At 34.7% G+C, this 23,024-nt stretch overlaps 2 protein-coding genes across 3 annotated transcripts in view; one reads left to right on the forward strand and one right to left on the reverse strand.

Annotated features, from left to right (window-relative positions):
- The window catches only part of ANGPT2 (angiopoietin 2), a 44,899-nt gene extending 22,665 nt beyond the window's left edge, over nucleotides 1–22,234 (forward strand). Inside the window, exons 2-9 of one of the 2 annotated variants that reach the window (XM_082305803.1) lie at nucleotides 2,889–3,044; nucleotides 4,937–5,058; nucleotides 6,823–7,055; nucleotides 9,364–9,494; nucleotides 15,625–15,726; nucleotides 16,238–16,404; nucleotides 19,278–19,408; nucleotides 20,830–22,234. In XM_082305803.1, coding sequence (XP_082161929.1) covers nucleotides 2,889–3,044; nucleotides 4,937–5,058; nucleotides 6,823–7,055; nucleotides 9,364–9,494; nucleotides 15,625–15,726; nucleotides 16,238–16,404; nucleotides 19,278–19,408; nucleotides 20,830–20,990 — 1,203 coding nt within the window. In that variant the 3' untranslated portion in view covers nucleotides 20,991–22,234. The remainder of the gene's footprint in view (nucleotides 1–2,888; nucleotides 3,045–4,936; nucleotides 5,059–6,822; nucleotides 7,056–9,363; nucleotides 9,495–15,624; nucleotides 15,727–16,237; nucleotides 16,405–19,277; nucleotides 19,409–20,829) is intronic. The other variant, XM_082305804.1, reaches the window with a different exon arrangement.
- The window catches only part of MCPH1 (microcephalin 1), a 129,886-nt gene that overhangs the window by 55,298 nt on the left and 51,564 nt on the right, over nucleotides 1–23,024 (reverse strand). The gene's annotated exons all lie outside the window — the stretch shown is intronic.

Consider the following 23,024-nt stretch of genomic DNA (forward strand, 5'->3'; position numbering starts at 1 on the left):
CTTACCTTTAAGCCCAGAATTAACTCATTTTCTAGTAGTGTGTTTTGGAATAACTCAGTGATAACATTTTCAAAGAAGTAATGCAGTTCTGTAATCGTATTTGCAGAGCTGACTTTGCTCAGATTCTCATTCTGATCTCTCTTCTAGTGAACAAGGAATCAACCTTGAAGAATAAGGTTTAATATCCATAATTATTTTATGAAAGAATCAAAGCTCTGGATCAATCTTTCTTTGTTCGTCTGTGTATTGCCTTCTTTCTTTTTTTTTTTGTGGGCCTTTTTTCTATATTAAAAAAGATGCAATATTTTCAATGCTTTCTCATATGGTAGCACTCCGATACCTGAGGTGTCTCACTCCTTTTTTTATCTGTATGTCTTTTTTTTTTTTCCCAATGTCCCTTCTAACTGCAGATGTGCATTGAGTCTGCCAGGTGAGGCCATATCCTTGATCTTTATAAAGGCATTACAATACTTGACTGTGGTACTGAGGCAAATAAAATGCATTCTGGAGATCTCCCTTCATTTTCTTTTAACAGAGGTGCACTTGAGAAAAGGCCTTTTCCAAGTTGTCTATAATGATGTCTAGTTCTCCAGCTTCAGTTGCTAAAGTTAATTTGGACTCATATAAATCGTTTAATCTCCAGATGTCTAGCCTTTTCAGAGGGACACGTTAATTGTTGTTCTTGGTCTTCATGGAGCAGCATCTAACTTTAGTGAAAAATTACTGATTTTTTTCTATATAAAAGACTTCAGAATTTTGCACATCTCCTTGGACTACAGTGCACTAAATACCATCTTGCACTACTTTTTAAATTAAATGATCACTCTGCTCCAACATCTCATAGCCTAATCAACAAGGACCAAAGATATCTTACCATTACTACACAGTTAAAAGCCACTGATCTTACTCCAACAGAAAATAAGCAGCTGACCTAAAAGATGTCACTAAAATTTTAAAAATTTCCAACATGTTTGGTCAAATTACATTTGTCTCTGGGTGGGGAAGATTTTGAAAATGAGGACTATCTAGGAGCAAAACGTAACAGTTAAGAACTGATCCTGTGAATAGGGAAGAACTCTAATTGCCACAGTGTGATGGCAATTAAAGATACCCATGTTAAATTATCATGCCAAAAACCAGTTGATTGTATGCTCACTTTTAGTATTCAAAAAGGTGATACAAAAAGAACACCTAAAGGCTCTCTAAAAGCTACTTTTAAATCCTTGTGGTACATCTGCGAAGTAAGTACACTTATGCAGCAGTATAGTAGACGTGGGTCAAAGCTTGTGCCAGATCTGAAATCTGTTGTGCATTGCAGTTCACCAGCTGCATGGGGAGACTGGAGTGGACACACAAATACTGCTTTGAAAGTTTGGTCACAGTGGATGAAAAGAAATAATGCTTAATTCAAACTAAGAATATACTTCCGGTTTTAGAGGTTTTAACTTCTTACTACACCCTATTTTCTCCATTTGTCACTTTTACAAAACAACTGTGAAGTCAGAAATAAAAAATCCAGTCCTTGCTCAAGTAATATTTAAGGGGGAAACATTCCAAGCTGATAGATCTGACAGTTGATTTTAACTGGTCAGAAGTGGAATGGCTATATCTGAACCATGGTTTGGTAGAATATTAAATCATAAGCTGCTTTTTCCTCACTGCTATGGAAAATAGCCATCCAATAATGTTCAAAGCTCCAAGCCATTATTCATATCAAGACAGTACAAGCCATTATTCATATCAAGACAGTATTCTCAAAATAATCTTTTTAAAAAATCAAGATATCAACCTGTTTTACCATTTTCCTTAGATTAGGAATTGGTGGTGGTTCATAATTTGTGCTTAATGACACTAGCTATTTGTTACTAGCTAGTATCCTCTTTGTAGGTACAGCATGAAGCTCAAAAATGATTATGGTTCTCTTGCTAGAACAATGTTGGAGTGAAGTAGAATTTTGATTCTAGAAATTTCTACAAATTTCCCCAGTCAACAACAACAAAAAAAGAAATCACATGGCCAGGATTTTTAACAGAGAATTCAAACATAAGCAATGACTCATGAAAGAAATATGAAATATTTGCAAAGTTATTGAGAAAATGATATTAAAGAAGCATGGAGAAAAATCAGACTGCTTTTGGATACTCCAGACATGTGGAAAGACTTCAAAGAAAGACTTCATGAAAGGTTAACTGAATTTTCTCCTTGCTACTAATTTTCTCATTGCTTTCCTTGAAAGCAGTGTATTCTCTTATAAAATGACAACCAAAAAAAGCCTTATTAGTTTAGACATAGAAATTACTTTGGAATCAAGTATTTAAACCAGTCTTTGCATTCCTAAATATTACGTATTTAAAGTATTTATAGGTTTTCCTACTGTTTCATGTCTCTGAAATTCTCTCTGATAAAAATGTGCACATAACAGTGTTAAATGACATCTGACCTCTTCTGTGACTTCTAGCCATGTGATGAAAAATGCTTTTGAAAATATTTAAGTCTAGATACAGGAAGATGACTAAACTCCTAAGCTTTTGTCTTCTAAAAAATTCCCATCGCTGCCAAAGCTGGTGAAGCTCCTCTGATGGTTACAATGGTGGGGGCACTGAGGCAGAAAAGCTTCCAAGTGTCCGCAAGCATTCTCACCGCCGTGCCTTCTACCTACCTCCTGCAAATCTCGGTTCCTGCCTTTAGAAAACGGGTGACCACACATTCCTTGTCATATTTACGCTTCCTCTCACAGAGCTTAACATTGGGAAACTTCACATAAATGTGTAACAGACAAGGACAAGGAACAAATTTGTTTAGCAAGGCAGCCAGCAGACTTACTGTACTAACCCCCCTTCCAACATTTAAAGAATGCAACTATCTTCTCTCTTTCCTTTCCCATGTAGCTTGAGAATTACATCCAAGACAGTATGAAGAAAGAAATGGTAGAGATCCAGCAAACTGCAGTACAGAACCAGACTGCAGTAATGATTGAAATAGGCACAAACTTACTAAATCAAACAGCTGAACAGACCCGCAAATTAACAGATGTTGAAGCACAAGTAAGTAATGAATTTCAACCTAAAAACGCTTCTGCGTCCCAAACACCTACAGCTATACATTTAACACACTTTAGTGTTACACTATTCAGTTCAACAATTAGAAGTCAATCATTATAATCAACAGCTCTACCCAGCTTAAGGAAACATTGGTATTTGGTAATACATAGCTCTGTCTCAAGCTCACTGTTGTCACTTGAAAGACTTCCCTTCCAGCAGGATTTGAACTATGTCCAGCAAGACAATTGTTACGTTCATCTTTAAAGATAATGTACCTAAAAACACTAGAGTATATCTAAGCATCAATTGGGTACTAGTATGCTTTTATACAACCCTTGTTGTATATCTCTGTTGATTATTCACTTCTCACCACCAGATCTTAGCTAAAGGAGAGTTCCTTCAAACTTTGCCTTTGTTCCACTTACCAGGCTAATTGCTTTTTTGCATTTAATTTTTTTGGTGTTTTTTAAAATATTTTATCAATAAAAATGCATCTTTTAAATGAATGTTTTCACAGATACTAGAAGTGGGATAACGGTTCATTTCCAGTACAATGCACTATAGTATTGCTATTTATCAGAGGGATAAATAAACCAGAGATGTGCTAACATGGTAGGAAGATTCAAATATGTAACTCCCAAAAGAAAGTGTGAATATAGTATGTAGCATATAACATTTTAGATAATGTAAATAGCATGCAAAACGTAAAATCCTTGTTAGACATTTTACTATCTGTATAATTCATCCGATGATGCAATTGCATTTTTTAACCTAAAACAAGCCTTTGTGAACTCTTTGATAAACTGATAGTTCATAACTCACAGGAGTGATGAATTCAACTTTCTGATTGTATTATTCAGGAGCCTATTATTTTGCACATGTTGAGAGAATGTATTTATTCATTCACAGTAATGTCTTTATGGAAATTATTCAATTATTTTCTGCTTAGAGGAAGAAGATCATCACTGTAACTTTCCTACTATGCTTGTAATTACTGGTGACTGGGTTAAGGGCTTAATTAACAACATAAGGAAATTAACCAAACAATTGCTCTCTCAAGGACACTTACTTTTGGCAATAGTTCTCAATTACACTTAAGTGTGAAATCATGTCCTGAATGACTGTTTAACATAAAGGACATGAGTAATCAATTCTTCCTGCCGACAAAAGCCAAATTCTGCTGAGATAAAAAAAGCTGTTCTGAAACAATGCGAAAATATTTCTAGAAAACATGCCTCAAGCAATGCAATCTGATAAAAACCGGAAAGTATCTTCCATGTTTCCTAATATCTGCATTTCTTCATTTAAAGATGCAAATAAATTTAGAAAGTAAACATTACATATAGAAAAGGTAACATTAAAATGCAAAGAATGAGTCAACAGAAGTGTGGTCACATGATAAACACTTAAAACTATAACTTAGGATTAAGGAAAACAGCTAAAAGGGAACTACCTAGCGATTTCAGGACTGGGCCAAGATTTCAACCAGTGAGAGATACGCAAAATACTTACTTTCTACATCAGATTGAGAAAACAACTCAAATTATTCTCTGAACAACAACCAGTTCCAGTAATGAAATAAGAATATCATAACAGAGGGGAAGGTATGACAGCAGAACTAAAGTACACAGTAACTCTGAGCCATTGATCAGAAAGACAGCATACTGCTGAAATATTCCCAATGATACATGGTAATGTAACAACAAAATTAGTGCAACTCTGTGTATTCTTCTGCATTCTACTTCTATGAGCATTTGTGCCCAAATTAAGTGTTCAAAAATATTTTTTAATTATAGGCTTAAGTAGAGATTTGCACGATTTCACAACATAAAGAAATCACAATCTATTTAAAAGAAGTATCTTGATTTTAAAGTATTTTTATACATTTTATTTAGGTATTAAACCAGACAACCAGACTTGAACTTCAGCTTTTGGAACACTCTCTTTCAACAAACAAACTAGAAAGACAGATTTCAGATCAGACCAACGAGATAACTAAATTACAAGAAAAAAACAGGTAAGTTTGCCTATCAGCCCAATAAAATGCTATTCCCTGCAGTGCCCTTCTAATGCTTTTAGAAACAAATGTACTCAAGTAGGAAAATAAGGCCTTGTACAGAAGCTCCCCACACCCAGCTATGCTCATTACAAAGGTCATATATTATTTAAGGCCTAGAGAATCATGCACGTTTATTCTTCCTGCGTTCTATTTGTACGTCATTCTTCACTAGCTAAAGTTCTCCTTTATATGAGGAACTTAAGGTTAAAACTGAAATACTTCTCAGTACTTCAGTTGTAGCCAATTCGTATTCTTATTTAGACTTATCCAGATGAAGTTATGGATTATGTAGCTGACTCAAACTAACCCAGTGCAATCACATCTCTAAAATTTCCATGTAGTACACAGCTATCCTAATACACAATCAGGTCACTGCCACAATTTTTTTCTAACCTGTTCAGAAAAGTCAAATACTACTCATATTCAGTGTTCCTTACTAGTCAATCTTTTACAATTCAGACTGATAACCAACTCTTACTCCTGTCCCTTTCTGTACTCAGCTGTTGTCCAAAGGCTCATACCTTTTTTCAGCTAGTTTCATTTTCATATCACCAGGGTCTTATTTTACTTTTGGCCATAAATGGTTTACAGAGAAATCTAAAAGCAGCAATAACAGTAAGTTTTCTCCTTCAAAGCCATGTTTTTCAATGAGAACCATATGTGCAAAGTGCTTTTTATTTTAAAAGAATTAGCTTAAAAAAACCAGGAGACATGTTTTGACATTTTTGTTCACTACTCTACTACATTTATATATGCTCCCTAAAGGTTTTATCTACCAGCTTAATAAAAACAAGCATCCTTATCAAATGGAAAGCAAAGTAAATAGTGAATTTTAAAATGTCACTTTTTTGTGTTGACCTCAGCAGACTTTAGACTACCCTTGTAAAACCCATGTAAACACAAAACCATTGTTTCTCACCTAACAAAAGATGATCTGACATCAAGTTAATCTGCTTGAAACATAATTATGAGGTTCAGGATTTTTTTCAGTAACAGTAACGGATTTTAGGTGAACTTCTCCCTTCCAGCCATGCATCTTTTAACATCAGCTTTCTCAGAGTCTGTATCAGAACAATTACCAATGAAATAATTTTCCAGCCAGTCACCTACTCACACCAGCTCCAGAACCGGAGATGGGTAACACGTCTTCAAGTAACTATTTGCAGGTTTCCCTGTCTTAACACCGTAACATTCATTTCTGTTAAGAATATATTTTATTATGATACAGGACATTTGAAAAGTTCCTAGGATCATCTTTGAATGAATTTCATCTTTTAATCAGCTAAAAACATGAAATCCTTCACTATTATGCCTAAACTCTGAGAGAATGGTATTCAAGACACTTCATAAGTAATGGTTACTTTGGGTCTACATCCATTTTATACTCCCTGTACTTCTAGCACTACTATCCTTTTTTCAGGGCCAAACTATATCTTCCTTTTCATAATGTTGAATTATCAGACACCCAGTTGTTACACTTTAAAAGCCTGTGATACAGACTATACTCTATAATGCTGTTTACTAATGTACTAATTAGTTATGTAATAAATTAAAGCATGTATAGCAAACTAAACTCAGCTTTCATTTAGCTTTCCTCTCCATGTATGGCACCAAAGAATGAAGTTGAGTACTTATGAAGAAAGAAGCTTCTGCAACAGGCTTGATTCTCTTGACATCAGCTCAAATTGTTTCTGAGGAGCCTAATTGTAATCTTTTATTTAGCTTTCTAGAAAAAAGAGTTCTTGAGATGGAAGACAAGCACACACTTCAGCTGAAGTCAATAAAAGATGAAAAAGATCAGCTTCAAGTCCTAGTAGCCAGACAGAATTCTATTATAGAAGAACTAGAAAAACAGTTAGTTACAGCTACAGTAAACAACTCTGTTCTGCAAAAACAGCAACATGATCTGATGGAGACTGTTCATAACTTGCTTACTATGATATCTACACCAAACTGTAAGTAAAAGCAGACATGTTTATATCATTTGAGTGACATTCCCTAATTTGTGTACATTATTACCTATAAAATCTTACAACCAGTTTCCCCACACTTCTGCTTCTCAAAAAGTAGGTATTTTTTTTCCTTAAATTCTGCATCTAACTAGCCTGTTTTTTAGGGGCAGGGGAGGGGGGAACAACCACAACATTTATGTGGTTTCTCTTCAACATTTTGCTCGTCTTCTGTGGTTTATATTGGTTTGCCTGCCCACTTCTCTAGTGGTTCAACAAAATACAGAGATGCCAAATATCATTCATGTCACATGGCATTCATTCATCTGGCAATACACACTTCCTTGACCATGTATCTAGGTTAGACTGAATGATGTAGGCCTGTAGCTTTTCTTCCTGGCTCACGAAGGTTGCTTCTGCCACCTCTCATTGCTCTACGCAGATAGAGTTGATCAAAGAAAGGACAAATTATAGTGGCTATTAAAGGCAAAGGAATCAGCACTGGCCCACTTTTTAGCACCTATGTATGCCCCAAACAACAGAAAGCACCAGCCCAGGGCAGCAAGTACTCCCAGAAGTCCTCCAGTCTTTCACTGAAGCTTCCCTATTCATCCTAAAAATCCCTCAGCCTAGCAAATTTTATAGGCAATAACCTCACCCCTAAATGCCTGACAGCCCTGCAACAAATCATAGCCACCAAGCATAGCTTCCAAATTGATGCAGATTCACATGCTCCATAAAAAACCCACACAAACCATAAGCAGAAAGTTATGGCTAAACAGGATTTAAACAAATGAACAAATTCCTTACCTTGAATTTCATGTCTGGTACAGAACATTGACAAATAAGGAAGGTATAGCTGTTCTGTGTAAAAGAGTAGAGAATCTGGCATGCTTGCCTGTAAAGTTCTCAGGGGTGGAAATACACAAGCATACAGAATCTCTAAAAAAAGGATTTAAAATTAAATACTAGGAAAACTTTAAAAGAGTTGTCATTACAACTTAAAAGAATATAGATGGACTATGCTACATTGCTGTAAGCTGGATCACAAAAAAGGAAAAGGGTGTTTGGAAGTCCTCGCTTTCAGTAGTGTCCTAAATAATAATGTTGTTGTATGTTTTTCTCAACAAAGTAAATCCCAAGTTTTTTGTTTTAATAACTGACACTATCCCCTTAAATACTATTACCAAGGCTGTACATGTTCCTGCTGATGTTATCTGCTGTGATAGTGCACAAATAAGTAAACAAGTCAAAGTCATGTTGGCTACAACACTGTTAAACCCAGAGTGGAAAAAATAATGAATGTTTGCCAAAAAGACAAAATTAGCAGGGAAAGCTTCTAAGACAGTATACAAACAATAGAGTGTGGAAAAGCAATTAAAACACTGAACGTGTTATTTTTATATTTAAGGCAAAGCATGTAAACTGGTAAATAACAAATAAGCAAGCTAAAAAGAACATAATAAGCAACTGTAATATAAGCATATACTTGTTTGGCACCTAAAACTTTGTACTAACTGGCTATGCTTGTTAGATTAAATTAAAAGGGAAAATACACAGAACCAACCTCAAAAGGGTCAAATATGAAATATCAGTCAGCAGGCGAAATGCCAGGAAATTCCAACCTCCATAGTTAATAAAGAACTGAACAAAAAGATGAGCTTTAGATTGTTCTGTAAAACAAGAAGGCTTAGGCATATTAAAATGTAGTTTTTACACAAATGAATTCCAGAATGGATGTTTCCTTAGTGGGTTGGGGTGAGCTACCAAGCTTCAGCTTGGTACATACAACATTGTTGCTGCTCAGCACAGGGGCAAAAAAACAAGCTAAAACTTTGTAAGAGTAGTTATTCCAGGCAGCTGTATTATAAAAGATATCATAACTCTTATTAGATTTCACAATTTTAGAGTACTGGCCAAAGGTCATTATTACTATAATCAGTTGCTAGTTAGATATGTTTTTTAATAGTAGTTAATGCATGCAGAGGTTGTAATGCATGTAAGAGTCCAGCAAAGGCAATGAATGGAAGCAGAAACTGTTCAACTGAATGAGATGCTATATCCTGATTTCTTATTCAACATATTAATAAGTATTGCTTTTCAACCTATCAAGCAACCATGCTCATATCAGAATAACATCTCTAAATAATATAAAGTAACAACACACATAATTAATACCTTGATCTGTCATTTCTTTCAGGACCAGGCATATTTTTCAGAACTGCAAAGCTTTAAGCTGATTACATCATTAATTGCTTCTTAGTAACTTCTATTCATCTCTGCTTAATGCCTTCAATTTCTATTGTACTTTTAGCAGCTAAGAACAACTTCATAGCTAAAGAGGAGCAAATCAGCTTCAAAGACTGTGCTGAAGCTTTCAAATCTGGACTGACAACAAGTGGAATCTACACTTTAACAGTTCCAAACACTGCACAAGAAAAGAAGGTAGGATGGCTATAAAGTGCTACCTAGGCATACTGCATGTTAAAAAGTTATTTGATCTGGTAAATATGCTATTTTAAAGGCTAGTTAATAGTGAAGTTTATTACTTACCATGTTTTTTTATGAGCATTTAATCACTTATAGATCTGAGTATCTCACAGGAAGAAAAAAGTCCTTCACATGAAATCTTGGCTCAGTTGAAATGAATGAGCATTTTGTTGTTCACTTCAGCATGCCAGAATTTCATTCTTTGTTTCCACATAATTAACACAGTTAAAGTAATATAGTACTGTAATTTCTTTATAAGATCTCCAACTCCAACACAATTGCTCTGCATGATCAGCAGTCTCCTGTCTCCTATAATTTCTTAGTTCCTTCATATGCCCAAGTTCCTTCAGGTGGCCAAAGGAGGTAAAATCAGGGGCATGGAAGAGCACTCATGGATGTGTACTCATGTAAGCAATCTACTAGTACTGGACTCATGTATGGGTTCCAGTTCTTTGTTATGCAGAGTTTTAAGGGTATTTGTGTAACAATTAGATTAGCAATTAGATCAGCACAACTGGCACTGGGTTGGACTGAGAGGACTTTCCTGGAAAATACTGCTCGGATTTAAATAAAAGGTGAGTTTGCAGTGGTTTCATTAGATCAGTTTAAATTCCTCTATGGATATTTTTTCCCCTATGTGTTTACCTGAAATGAACTTCAATGTCAATTTAAGTTAAAGCAGTATACCATACCTCTATAGAAGAGACCTTGAGCTAAAAGTGGCACTCAGTGGATGAAACACTGGATGCCTGACAGAGATGCTCCACCTACTGAAGTAAAGAAAATGATAAAGCTTCAGATAGTATAATTTAGTTGAAACAATCAATAAAATCTGAAAGGGAGAAACGTCCCAGGTGGATTGTGAGGATAAAGAACCAAAAACTGCAGTGACCATTCTGAGGAGTGGGGCTCAAATGATGAATGTTTGTTTCCAGCTTTTCAGACACAGCAGGCTGAGGAGGCTAAGGGACATTTGAATAGAAACAAAAGTGCTTAATATATTTCTTAGACAAACACTAAATAATTCTCTAATGTTTTTAATTTATAATTTCATATTGTCGACATTTCCTTACAAAAAAGGAAGTATTTTATGGAATTCCTAAGACTCTACTTTATTATATCAGAAATACTTGGGGGAAAAAAAACCTAACAGAAAATGTACAAAAGCAAAGAAAAATGAGGGCACATGTGGAAAAGCAATTGGTAAAACTCTGACAGAGAAGGCATTTTTTCCCCAAGTTTTGGTAGCAAAGGTTTAGAAATTAAGTAAGTTCACCAGTGACTACTCTTTGAAGTGCCAGAACTTCATCTAGCCCAAGCCAGACTTTGTGATCTTTACCCTTACAAAGCTCTCAACTACAGGAAATAAGCAATTTGTTTGGGTAAGATCTATAAAATACAATACATAAAACCTGCAATTTTTGCAGATATCATCTAGAGAAATGATGTTATCTGCAGTCTGCCTTTCTGGGGAAAAAAAAAAAAGCAGCTGTTTTTTCTTTGGAATAGTCTAGTCTATATTCAATACATCTGTTTCACAAGAAAATTAGTTACATAACATGCAATAAAATGTTTTATTACACATGGAGCAGAATGGTATTTAAATAGCATAGATATCTATGATCACAATTTTAAATGCTAAAGGAGGTGCAAGCTACTGCATCTCTAAAGTAACAGATTGCAGCAGTCTTTGTTAGATATCTCAGGAAGGGTTACATTCCTTGAATCTCTTAATATTACTTGTCTCAAGCTTTTACCTTTGGTTTTAATTTCATTATCAAATATAATACACAGAGCACGAATATTTTCTAAAAGCAGACACAACCATATTACAGAATGAAAATTTCTGTCATAAACTTTAACACTGCATTTTCAAAGCCATAAATGTTTAAGTAATTTATATGATCTGAGAAGCCAGACCAACGTACAGTTCTACAAAACTGAAACCTCCCAAAATATTGTATCCCTGAAACAAAAGTACAATCGCAAATTTCCTAGACTATAAAATATTAAATGCTTTACATTTGAACGTGGAGGCTTAAAACACTTAACAAAAATACCCATTTTGGCAAATGACTATGTTAAAAAAAAGTAGTTAAAATGTAATAATTTAATTAAATTAGTAATAATAAAGAATTTTAATCTTATTCTGCCCACTTCAGATAGAATGAAAAAGACACTTAAAAAGACAGCGAAGGTTTTACTTACTATATGACATGAAAAAGTAAGAGACTAAAGTTTTAATCTGATGCAGATTTTTTATACAAATACAGATGCATAAGAGGAATTGTCAAGGGAAGTGAAGGTTTAGGGATAATCAACACGTTACACCATTTTCAACTATTTATGATGTGGATGGCCACTGGGACCAGGAAACAGAATGACCTTTTTTATTTGCCAAAAGTGCTGCACTGCTGTTTATGTTTTCGTCTTTTCCTCTTGTAACACCTTCTGACCTCCCAACAGGCTTATAAACAACTTCTGTGTAATCTGTAACTGATCCCACTTTACTAATTTGTCTCCCATCATAATCCAAAGCTAAAGAATTGCATACGAGAGCTGAGAGGAAAACAATTATTTCATTCCATTTATATTTTCAAGCTTTCAAGCTTTCCTGTTCTGCACCAGGACAAAAGCTAAGTCCTTTTAAAAGCACGGAGGAAAAACAGCAAGACTGCTGACACGAGGAAAAACGGCAGAGGCAAACCCATGAAAAGTCAATAGCTTCATGTTTACAGCAGTTACCTGAACCAATTAACCTCCTGCTCTTAACCAGGCAGAATAGTTGAGTCTGGATGACCCGAATATATTAGCTCAACCATTACCACAACTATTACCAAAATCTTACCCCAAATCTTAAAATAGTGGCTGAAGCAGAGGCTAAGCTCTTCCCCATTCCAACTCCCGTTGAGCTGAGTTTTCATCCCAGAACTGACACACATTCCAAGCCAAGGCCTTTTTAACCAAAACTTGCTTGCAGAAAGTGATTTGGACAAGTTTGAATTTACCAACAAAAATGGTTTTGCGTAACTTTCTTAAAAAGTGATCATCCAGACAACTAGCTAGTCATTTCAAAAGGAGCCCATGCCATGGACCTTACGTTTAAAATACACATACACAAATTGTTTCCAACCCCAAGCATTAAAAAAGAGCGTATGTTTAGCTTCTCCAATACAGTAAGAGGTGAGATGAGGGGTTTTTTTTGTGAATTTCAGAAGTCTCATCATCTGTGTTTTTCACTGGTAACTGGTATTAGGTTAAATTACATTATAAACCACGTGTGTAGCTATTTTTTCCAGAACGAGGAAACTAAGACCACAATTCTTATCTAGTCACATCTCTAGGAGCTAGAGACAGCTGAATACAAAGTCATTGGGTATCATGACTCAAAAGTGTTCAGACAATAGCCAAAAGTGATGCGAAGGGAAACTGCACAGATGTGGCAACCGCACTTGCTTTGGTATAAAAACTCATCCTGATAACTCAGCCAGAGCCTTACCATTCAGAAAGTAGGTCTGAAAACTGCAAATATCCTAACGTACAAGAAAAAAGAAGAAAAATTACTTGCTCTGAAAGTCAACTTCGTAGACAGCGAAGACATCAAATTGACTGCTCACAGGTTACGTGCTTATAGTCTTTGGAGAAGGGACTACTTCTGGTTACACACACCTTACAGCATTTTCAAAAATACAGTGCTGATATTTAGCTGAAGGTGAAAAATATAAACAGCTGACCTTAGCTCTCAGTGCTACAGCTGCTAGAACTGTAAGTACTGAAGCAGTTCGCAAGATAAACCAAATATTCCCCCTGCCAATTTGTTGTAATTTGAGAGGCTAATCTCTTTATTCTTTTTGGCATCTGTTTGAAGACTCCTGCTGCCTGCCTAATCTTGGTATCTATTTTTACTAGTTTTATGAAATGTTACATTTCTTCGTTTTGAATATAAAACCTAGGCTAGGCTGAAAGGTCAGAAGAGTTCTGTTCTAGTAATGAGTGCTAGAGAAAGCCTCATATGCATATCATTTTACTGGAGAATGAAGCTTTTTTAAAAAAAGAGGTTATAGTCCAGATAAATGCTTCCTCTCCCCTCATCTTTCACATACATCATGAAGAAATTGTTCCCTCTGCAGACTGACACAGCAATTTATTGTGTTGATTTTAAACTAAGCAAATCCTTTCCTTAATCTTCATTTTACTGAATAGCCTATCTCCATCCTTAAAATGACTTATGAATATACATAATTCACTTAAGTATTTTTAATAAAAAGTAATAAAAATAGATCAACTTATTTCATGAATTTTCTTTCTGTAATCTTTACTGCCATTTTTCTTCATTGACTTATTCTTTCCCAAATTAAAAGTCAAGTGTGTATGTAAATTTGAAGTTCCTAGTTTTACAGTAGGTATTTTCATCTTGTTTAGTCAGAGAATTGATTTCTAGGGAAATGGTCTGGAAAGCAAAGGAATGATTTCATGAGCAAAGCTGCATATGTGAGGGCTTGAAAGGTAGGGTTCTGGATTGCCGGTCAAGCCTGAAAGCAAAACATTTCACTGTATGATGCTAACATAATAGCTGGTAAAAAGAATTTTCACTTTTTAGCTAGTTCAAGGGAGCAAGTGTGCAACCATGAAGTACAGCAGTTAGAAACCATACACTGAAATGTCAAACAACAACTTCACTTAATTGATGAAAGATCTAGAATACAGATTAGAAGTTAATGTAGTTTAATACTCAAACTACAACTTCACAAAGATGTGAAATAATTTTGAAAAAGACTCAGAACTTCAGTATCTTGGCAGAGGGTGGTAAAAAAAATTTAAACTTCCAAATGAGAAAGCCTGGAGCATTAACTGTGAACTCTCCAAACAGGAATATTTGTACAAGGAATTTAAGATTTTTCTTAAAGTTAGTATTGGTAAGAACATGCAATTTAAATAGATACTGATTTCAGTTTGACTTTCATTATACTGTTTTACACCACCTTAGCTCCACTGACTTCACACATGTACATTTAAGTTCTGCTAGCTCAGAAAAGCAGAATTAGATGCAACAACTTTAAATCCTTTCTCAAAAAAAATGGTCCTAAATATTCACATATTCACAAGACTTTCTTGTTAAGTTATCCCCTATGTCTCCTAAACATCACTCAAAAATTCTCTCTAAATTTTCAAAAGATTTTTTTCCGTCAGCATCTCCTCAGTATATTGGCACCCCCAGTAATACCTTTTACCTCTGACACTGCAGTGAACATACATCAGAATTCTATTTAACTCAGTCATTTTCTACTTTAATCTAGAAGAAGATTGACTGAACAAGTCACCAATAAACTTGAATTTTACTGTGCCAGGATGCATTTATTTGGTATTCTAAAACTGAGTTCAGTGAACTGCCTATTATGTGTTAATCCTTTCAAATGTTTAGCAATAACTTGGTAAAATCAAAGATGATTTATGAATATTTGGAAACATCTTACAGTCATTGCTTTTTTGCTCTAGAATATAAGATATTCATTGCAGTCTGTATATATAATAACATGGCATCAAGATTTAACTTTCAGATAATAATAGTTCTACACCTAGATTTTATTTTGGGGTCAGACCATCTGCAAAGGTGTTGGACAATGACAGTGGAAATAAAAACATATTTCAGATTGCACACTGCCTGAATTTAACTCTGACAAACCATGGGAAATTTGAATGGATCTCTCACAAAAAAGCTGGAAAAATGAAAACATCTTTCAGGAGAAATATTTCATCAGGAAACTCACAAAAATATTAGTGCAAGAGGGAAGTATAGAATCAGAAGCTACATTCATTTTTTTCTTCCTTTAATACCAGCTATCAGCTATTTTTAAGGTGTCATTTGTATTCTGTTAAGCGTAATATATACTGAGGAATCACATTTATTTGTGGACAACCACAACTGATTTGTATGAAAGCTATGAAAAACAGCATTTTAGGTGAATACACATTTTGCACTTGTACACTTTAAAACATGCCACTATATAGAATTATGCAAAGTACCTGCTTTGTGTTTTTGTTTTCCCATGACTGCATGCACTTATGCTCATGCTTACTCTGGTAGGCCTATTGTGACATGGAAACTGGTGGAGGAGGTTGGACCATTATTCAGAGACGTGAAGATGGCAGTGTGGACTTTCACCGCACGTGGAAAGAGTACAAGATGGTAAACAATGTTTTCTGAAGCCTTAATATTAGTTATTATTATCTGAAATCTGATATAATAAAGTTATATTAATAGCATCCTTAGAATGTAAGCAGGTTTGAGAAGTTGTCTTTGTCCTTAGATGTTCATTTAGGAAATGTCAGAGTAGTATACGTTGTTTGCCTAAGCAGACTTGCAAGTGCGGTGTTTGTTTTTAAAGAGAAACCTCACTTTTCTTTAATCAGCTGTTCCATGATACATCTACATTTTTGGAGTTATTTATATTTGTGTTTCTAGTGGCAACGGTAAAAACTGCTCCAAATCTACTAAGTAATATTGATTTCTATTTAAGATTCCCGAGTTCATCTTTGACGAAAATAACTTTTTGAAATATTACAGATCTATAACCCTCACAGACGCAGTAAATTTTTGACAGATTGAAAATTATTAAACTTGAAAAACTGATAAAGTGATCATTTCAAACTCAAAAAGACCAAAACAAAGCTATTTAAATATACAACTTGAATTACAGGGATTTGGTGATCCTGCTGGGGAGTACTGGCTGGGAAATGAGTTTGTTTCTCAACTGACTAATCAGAAGCGTTACGTTCTTAAAATACACCTGAAAGACTGGGAAGGAAATGAGGCGTATTCACTGTATGACCACTTCTCTCTAGCAAGCGAGGAACTAAAATACAGGTAAGCAGAAAAATCAGATCTGAATAAAAAAAGATCATTCTAGACTGTGTAGATGCATGACCTTATTTCATACCAATTATGATTTTTTAAAAATTCACTCAGAAAATAATGTTTGCTCCATTTTTCAGTCTTAATAATCAATTTTTTTTCCCAGCGGAGGCAATGTATATTTTACTAGTGCACATTGGGTGAGTGTAACACACAAGATGCACAAAGATGAGGAGATGTTATGGTATGGTACATACTTGCCAATATAGCGGATGGCAGTGCACAATATTCAGGGCAATAGGAACCTGTCTGCAGTTGCTATCAAATCCTGATTCCAGGCAATAAATACATTTCTGGAAGGTGGATGACTAAGATGAACAGTACTGCAAGGAGATTTTCCACCTAAGTCAGTGGCTAGTAGGACCTGTTCTGTTGTCAAGAAGAGCACACTGAGATAATGCTGCCTTCTCCTTGCATGACCCACTGGCTTGGAATCTCAAAGAATAACGCTCGTACTTCTGAAAATGAAGCTAATAGAAAATGTCCAGTCTCACTCTCTACAAACTTGTCAATTTAAACACCAGATTTTAATGGACCTACTATTGATGCTCCCATCATTCTGTAAAACATAAAGCTTCACAATTTCTCCTTCCATATTTGGTTAAAATAGGAAATAACACACATTTAAAATAAATACTTTATATATAAATAAATATTATCATTGTATTATACATTTTAAATAGTATCATAGTGTTATACATTTTGAAACAGTATCAGCCACAGCTGAAGTATATGGGCAGTTCATACTTCATTCTGCAGGCTCTCTGTAAATGCAGTAGATACTGTTTGACTGGTTACAGAATAAACTAGAGACTCCAGAGTATGACAGATGCTTTCCTACTACATGCTCCAGGAAATGTTTCTTTATAAGAATCTTACAGATTCATGGAGCTTTAGGTGACTGGGCAGAAAAATTGCCTAAATTTAGATTAATTTCTCCAAGATTTCTAGCAACTATTTGTTGTAAACAAAGTCAATCTGACACTCGAGAGAACTGATGCTGTTACTTCAACTCAAGTCTTATATGCAAATCAGTGCAACTATCAGCATCTCCCTTCCCCAAAACATTAGATCTTAATGCCTTAGTAGTATACAGTTGTCTCAACTCCAAAGCAAATATTTTTTCATCTGGAAACAGTCAGAATCTACAGCAGAGATTTTTTTAAAGTAATACTTTAAAATACTTATAAAGGCAACCTTTGCAAAATGGGTCATTACCCTTGTCCACTTACAATATTAAAAAATAATTACTGAAAACTAAGATGGTTGTCTGTAAATAGATGATACTTTATTTTAAAATGCAACCAGACATGGAATGCATCACAGATGCAGTGGATTAAAGAACATATTTAACATCATTAAAAAGAAAAAGCTAAGAAAGTATTCAATTAAGAGCAACTTTCATTACATTAAAAACATTAACACATTCTGAATGCTGGAATGAGGACATGGTTTAGTGATGGACTTGGCAGTGATAGGTTAACGGTTGGACTCAATGATCTTAAGGGTCTTTTCCAACCTTAACAATTCTATGATTCTATGATTCTATGAATGATAATGAGTTGGGTCATAAAACTGACATTTCATAGATTCATAGAAAAATTGAGATCAGACTGGACTTCATTTGAGTCAAACTTTGTCATCTCAAAGCTATGAGGTCAGGCCAGGTTGCTCAAGGCTTTATCCAGCTGAGTCTTGATAACCTCCAAAGGTGGAGACTGCACAACCTGTTCCACTGCTTGTCCGTTCTCATGGCGAACAAGGTTTTCCTGATGCCATGTCAGAATCTCTCATTTTAATTTACATCCACTGCCTCTCATCTTCTGTTATACTAAGCTGTACTTTTAAAAATTGAATACTAATAATAATAAATGAATAACACTCTGCTTACATTAGACTTCAAATGATATTTGAACATGAAGCCTAAGCTCATACATTATATTTGGAACCTTTAATACCATTTATGTTAGAAACTGACTTACAGAATTTTGAACTCACCTTAAGAAAAAACAGAATATTTAACTTTTTGGAAGAGATTTTTGAGAAAATCTGTAATGAGCTGATCTTTTGAAACCTAAAGGAATAAAAATTCATTTGTTCTTAATGACCTCATCATTCCTGGAGGTATGTAAAAGATGTGTAGATGTGGTGCTTAGGGACATGGTTTAGTGGTGGACTTGGCACTCTTAGGTTTATGGTTGGACTCGATGATCTTAAGCGTCTTTTCCAACCTAAATGATTCTATGATTCTACGATTCAATACTAATAAATCTATGAAGGGTGTGAAAAGAAAGAGTAATTAGGAAAGCGGAAAGGGAAATATTGAGAAACTCCTAAAATATCAGTTACTAGTTGGTAATTAGTAGTTCAGGTAATGGTATTATCTCATACAGATGCAAAGTTGTAATGCTACATTGCCATGTTGTGCTAACAGCAAAGTAGGAATCAAAAAAGTTTTGGTTTAAGCTTTTGAACTCAATTAAAAAAAAAAATTGCACACAATGTACTTACAGTATTAAGAAATGCATGATATATATGAAAAATTCCAGGATTTATTCTCTGCCTGCTCTCATTTTCTTCTAATATGACATGAACAAAACCGTCATCTCTACAAATGTGGAGGCTGTTCATTAGAATATTGTGCTGACCATTTCCGCTCATATAAAAACATTACGCTGCAAAACAGCTTAGAACAGTACATTAGCCAGAACAGAACTGAAATATTTGAACAGGATATTTATTGCAAACTATTCCATCATTATTTTGCAGATCAACTACCATTAACTTCCACGTAGTAATTGTTTTTCCATTCCTCACTTCTACAGGATCTACCTTAAAGGACTTACTGGGACAGCGGGCAAAATAAGTAGTATAAGCCAACCAGGAAATGATTTTAGCACAAAGGATGCAGACAATGACAAATGTATTTGCAAATGTTCACAAATGCTAACAGGAGGTAGGAATGTTTTTTTGTTTCTCAGTCTTCCTATTTTTATTGGCACTGAAATTGTCTGTGAGATAAATAGTGATAATTTTGACAGTAAATTTTGACTATTGAAGAAGTCCAAAACAGATAGAAGTGCTAGCATGGTGACTCCAAATGAAGTATTTTGTCATTGGACAAAGGCTAGTGAAAGTAAAACAAAAGAAGTTAAAACTGGAGAAAAAAAACTAGTCTCTCAAGTTGGGGTACAAGAAAGTCTGTAATTGTGGAACTAACCAGAGCAACAGCAGATTCTTCCAAGGAATGAGATAACATAGTCCCAGAGATCAAAACACTTAACTCCCTTGTTTTAGAGATTCAGTTGGTCAGTGAAATGGCTCCTGGTTCTTTAGGCACAAACCTGTCCCCTAACTATTCAGAGGAGAAAAAAACCCCAAAAGCTGCTGTATACTGTACATGCTGCAGAAGGGTACAAATATTTAATTGCATATTTCAGCATAATTATGAAATGGCAATATATAAATTTATGATACACCACATATATGAGATATCTACTTTTTTCTAATGATTGTTCACTAGTTATTGGAGTTTTAGGTGGTATTTTTATCTTGAACCACACAAGCCATTTTATAATTTGTCAATCTAGAATTCCACATTCTGAAATGTAAACAACTGCTTTGTAAATTTGACTTCTCTTCCTGTTATCTCTTAAGCAATGGTTTGTTTCCCTATAGTACAAGTTGCAAGACAAAAGACAGCTTCAGTTTATCCAAAAGGATAATTGGATTACTGCCCTGCAAAACAGAACACACACATTATCACCATCATAACAGAAGTATAAAAATATTGTCTTATTAACAAAAATAAATTTTCCTTATGACCCACTAACAGGTCGGACCACAAGGATACAAAATAAGTTTGGGCTGCTTTTTTCTCCTTTTCCTTCTTAACAAGTTTCAGCACAGAGGTTTTGAACTAATCTGCACAGAGAACTGAAACAGATAACTGAATTAATCCTCTAAAAACAATTAAGAAAGGAGTTTAAATCTGTGAAGAACAGGAATTTACCAAAGAGTAGATAAAAACCAAAGAAGACTCTATATTGTGATAGTTCAAGTCAAGTTCTGCCCTGAGACAGTCAACAATAATGTTTGATATCAATAGTAAATTAAGCTTGGTTGAAGGCCTTCCCTTCTCAATTTTAAACTACTGTGTATTACATAAGCTTCAAGAATATGTACTGAATACATAAATACATTTCCTTGCTGAGTTTGAGGGGCATATTTTATACCGACACTTCCAAATCATAAGAATGAAAACCTGGTTTTAGATTTTCATTTCAGGACAACGAAGTTTCCTTATATACTACTGCGAAAACTACCTGTGCTGACATTTTCATCTGCTGATGTTTTTCTTTGCTTTCTGTCTTGCAGGATGGTGGTTTGATGCATGTGGTCCTTCTAACCTCAACGGAATGTATTATCCATTACGACAGAACAACAACAAGTTCAACGGTATCAAGTGGTACTACTGGAAAGGCTCAGGATACTCTCTCAAAGCCACGACTATGATGATTCGACCAGCAGATTTCTAAATGCTTTTGCATTATGTGAATTATGTATTGTATAGTCTTCAAAGACTTCATTTGCCAAGCATGTAAACACACATCTGCAACTTGTCTCATTTTCAAGCCCAGAAAACATGCACTAGTGTTCTGAAGGGATCAGTTCAGTACAATTCCTGAATTGCAATAGCCTTGATCAGCTAAAGCTCGTATTATTCAGCCAGACACAGTCTAAAGCATCAACCTGGTATAACAGTGATTTGGCCAAATGACTGAATAAAAAGAACATCCAAGAAGCTGTCAGACAATTTAAGGACTCTGTTTTACTGATCATTTATGTTATGTATGTGTTAGTAAATAACTGGAACTGTGAAGAAGACCTAAAATAGTTTTAGAAGTATGCATTTTGCCTCATCACTGAACTTTAAACATTACTCTAATATAAAACACTTAACTAGATCTAGAACTATTTATCTCTGTGTCATGTTTGCCTTTTATGTACATAAAAAAAAAATTGTCCTGTAATTAGCTCAATACTATAGTTAAAGAATACATTCTTTCCCCCCACAGTCTCCTAAACAACGTCTTACATTTATTCAGGGATTTTTTCCAATAGCCTGTATTACTTTATTTAACAGAGGAAAAATAGCATTTAAGTACTTTGCATTTATTCTTGGGAAATACTGTGTACAAAAATCACCATTTCTTTCAGTTTGTACTTATTACAGTCACTATCTTTAAGTTACAAAAATCCCTGCAAATTACAATATAATATGTGTTTCTTTATATTTTTATGAAGATTGCACTTTTTTCCTTTCCTTGTCATTTACCTGTAAAATAACTGATCAGTATTTTATGAACCGAGACAACGGCATTAACACCAAATGTCCGGTTGTCTATGACAATGAGTTATCACCTGGTGCTGTAGTACATCTATATGTTTTGTAAAAATAACCTAACTGAAAAACATATGCATGTTCTTTGATACAATTAAATTTATGTTCATGACTTAAGACACAAATTACTACATTTTAAAAACAAGAAAAAAAAATCTTAAAGTTATCTAAGGTCATACTATTGGGTTTTTTTCAGTAAGGTTAGGACTTCTCCCTAGAAATTCTCTGTAGGTAGGCTCTCAATGTATGACAGAATGTGAATAAATTACTCTACTGGGTGATTTTTGCTTTTTTAATTTTTTATTACTATATGCTTTAAAATTGTGTACTGTACACTGCAGTTCTGATTGAGAAGATATTTCTTCATAAATCACACAAAATAATTTTGTGCAGATTTTTCCCCAAATGAACTTTAGGTTTTAATTCTCATGCTTAGTCTTTGCCTTATTTGGTAAATTTTTAATTTCAGCAGATGACTGAATTAGTTACAAGACAAGAACATATACCAAAACAAAACAAAAACCCCAAACACAACATTTCTGGAGGCTTACTTAACAAAAGGTATTGTATCTTAAAAACAGTAAATGATTTTGAGAAAGATGGAAGAAAACTCTTCATTTCATACTGACAGTCATTAAAGCTGCTGTGAGAGTATGCCACCACTCACACCACCACCATTCTTCACTGAAAATGTGTCAGCATTACTAAAGTGTAGCAGAGACAAAAAATAATTCTAATATTACTTCACGATCTGATTTTAAATAAACCTAATGAATGTAAATTAACAGTCATCATCTGAAGAGTTGCATAAAATAGTCTGAATGTATTTAAGATTACTGTTTAAGTAAGTATTTTATTGTTTATCCTAGCAAACTTGTAAGGATAAACATATCCTAAACTAAAAAAATACTTCATAAAATTGCTTTCATGAATTTCTAAGAAATGTCTTAAAGAGCAAGTCTAGCAGAGGCCCACCAAACTAGTAAAGGAGCTAGACATACCAAGAAGCACACGACATCCCAAGAGAGGCTGAGAGAGCTGCCCTTTTTCAGCCTGGAGAAGAGAAGGGAAAGGGGAGACCTTGCTGCTGTCTGCAGCTGCCTGATCAAGGACATGCAGAAGTCAGAGCTAGACCCTTCTTGGAGGTGCAACGCAATAGGACAAGAGA

The sequence above is a fragment of the Platalea leucorodia genome (genome assembly GCF_965183815.1).
Source record: "Platalea leucorodia genome assembly, chromosome: 3".
NCBI classification, from domain to species: Eukaryota; Metazoa; Chordata; class Aves; order Pelecaniformes; family Threskiornithidae; genus Platalea; species Platalea leucorodia.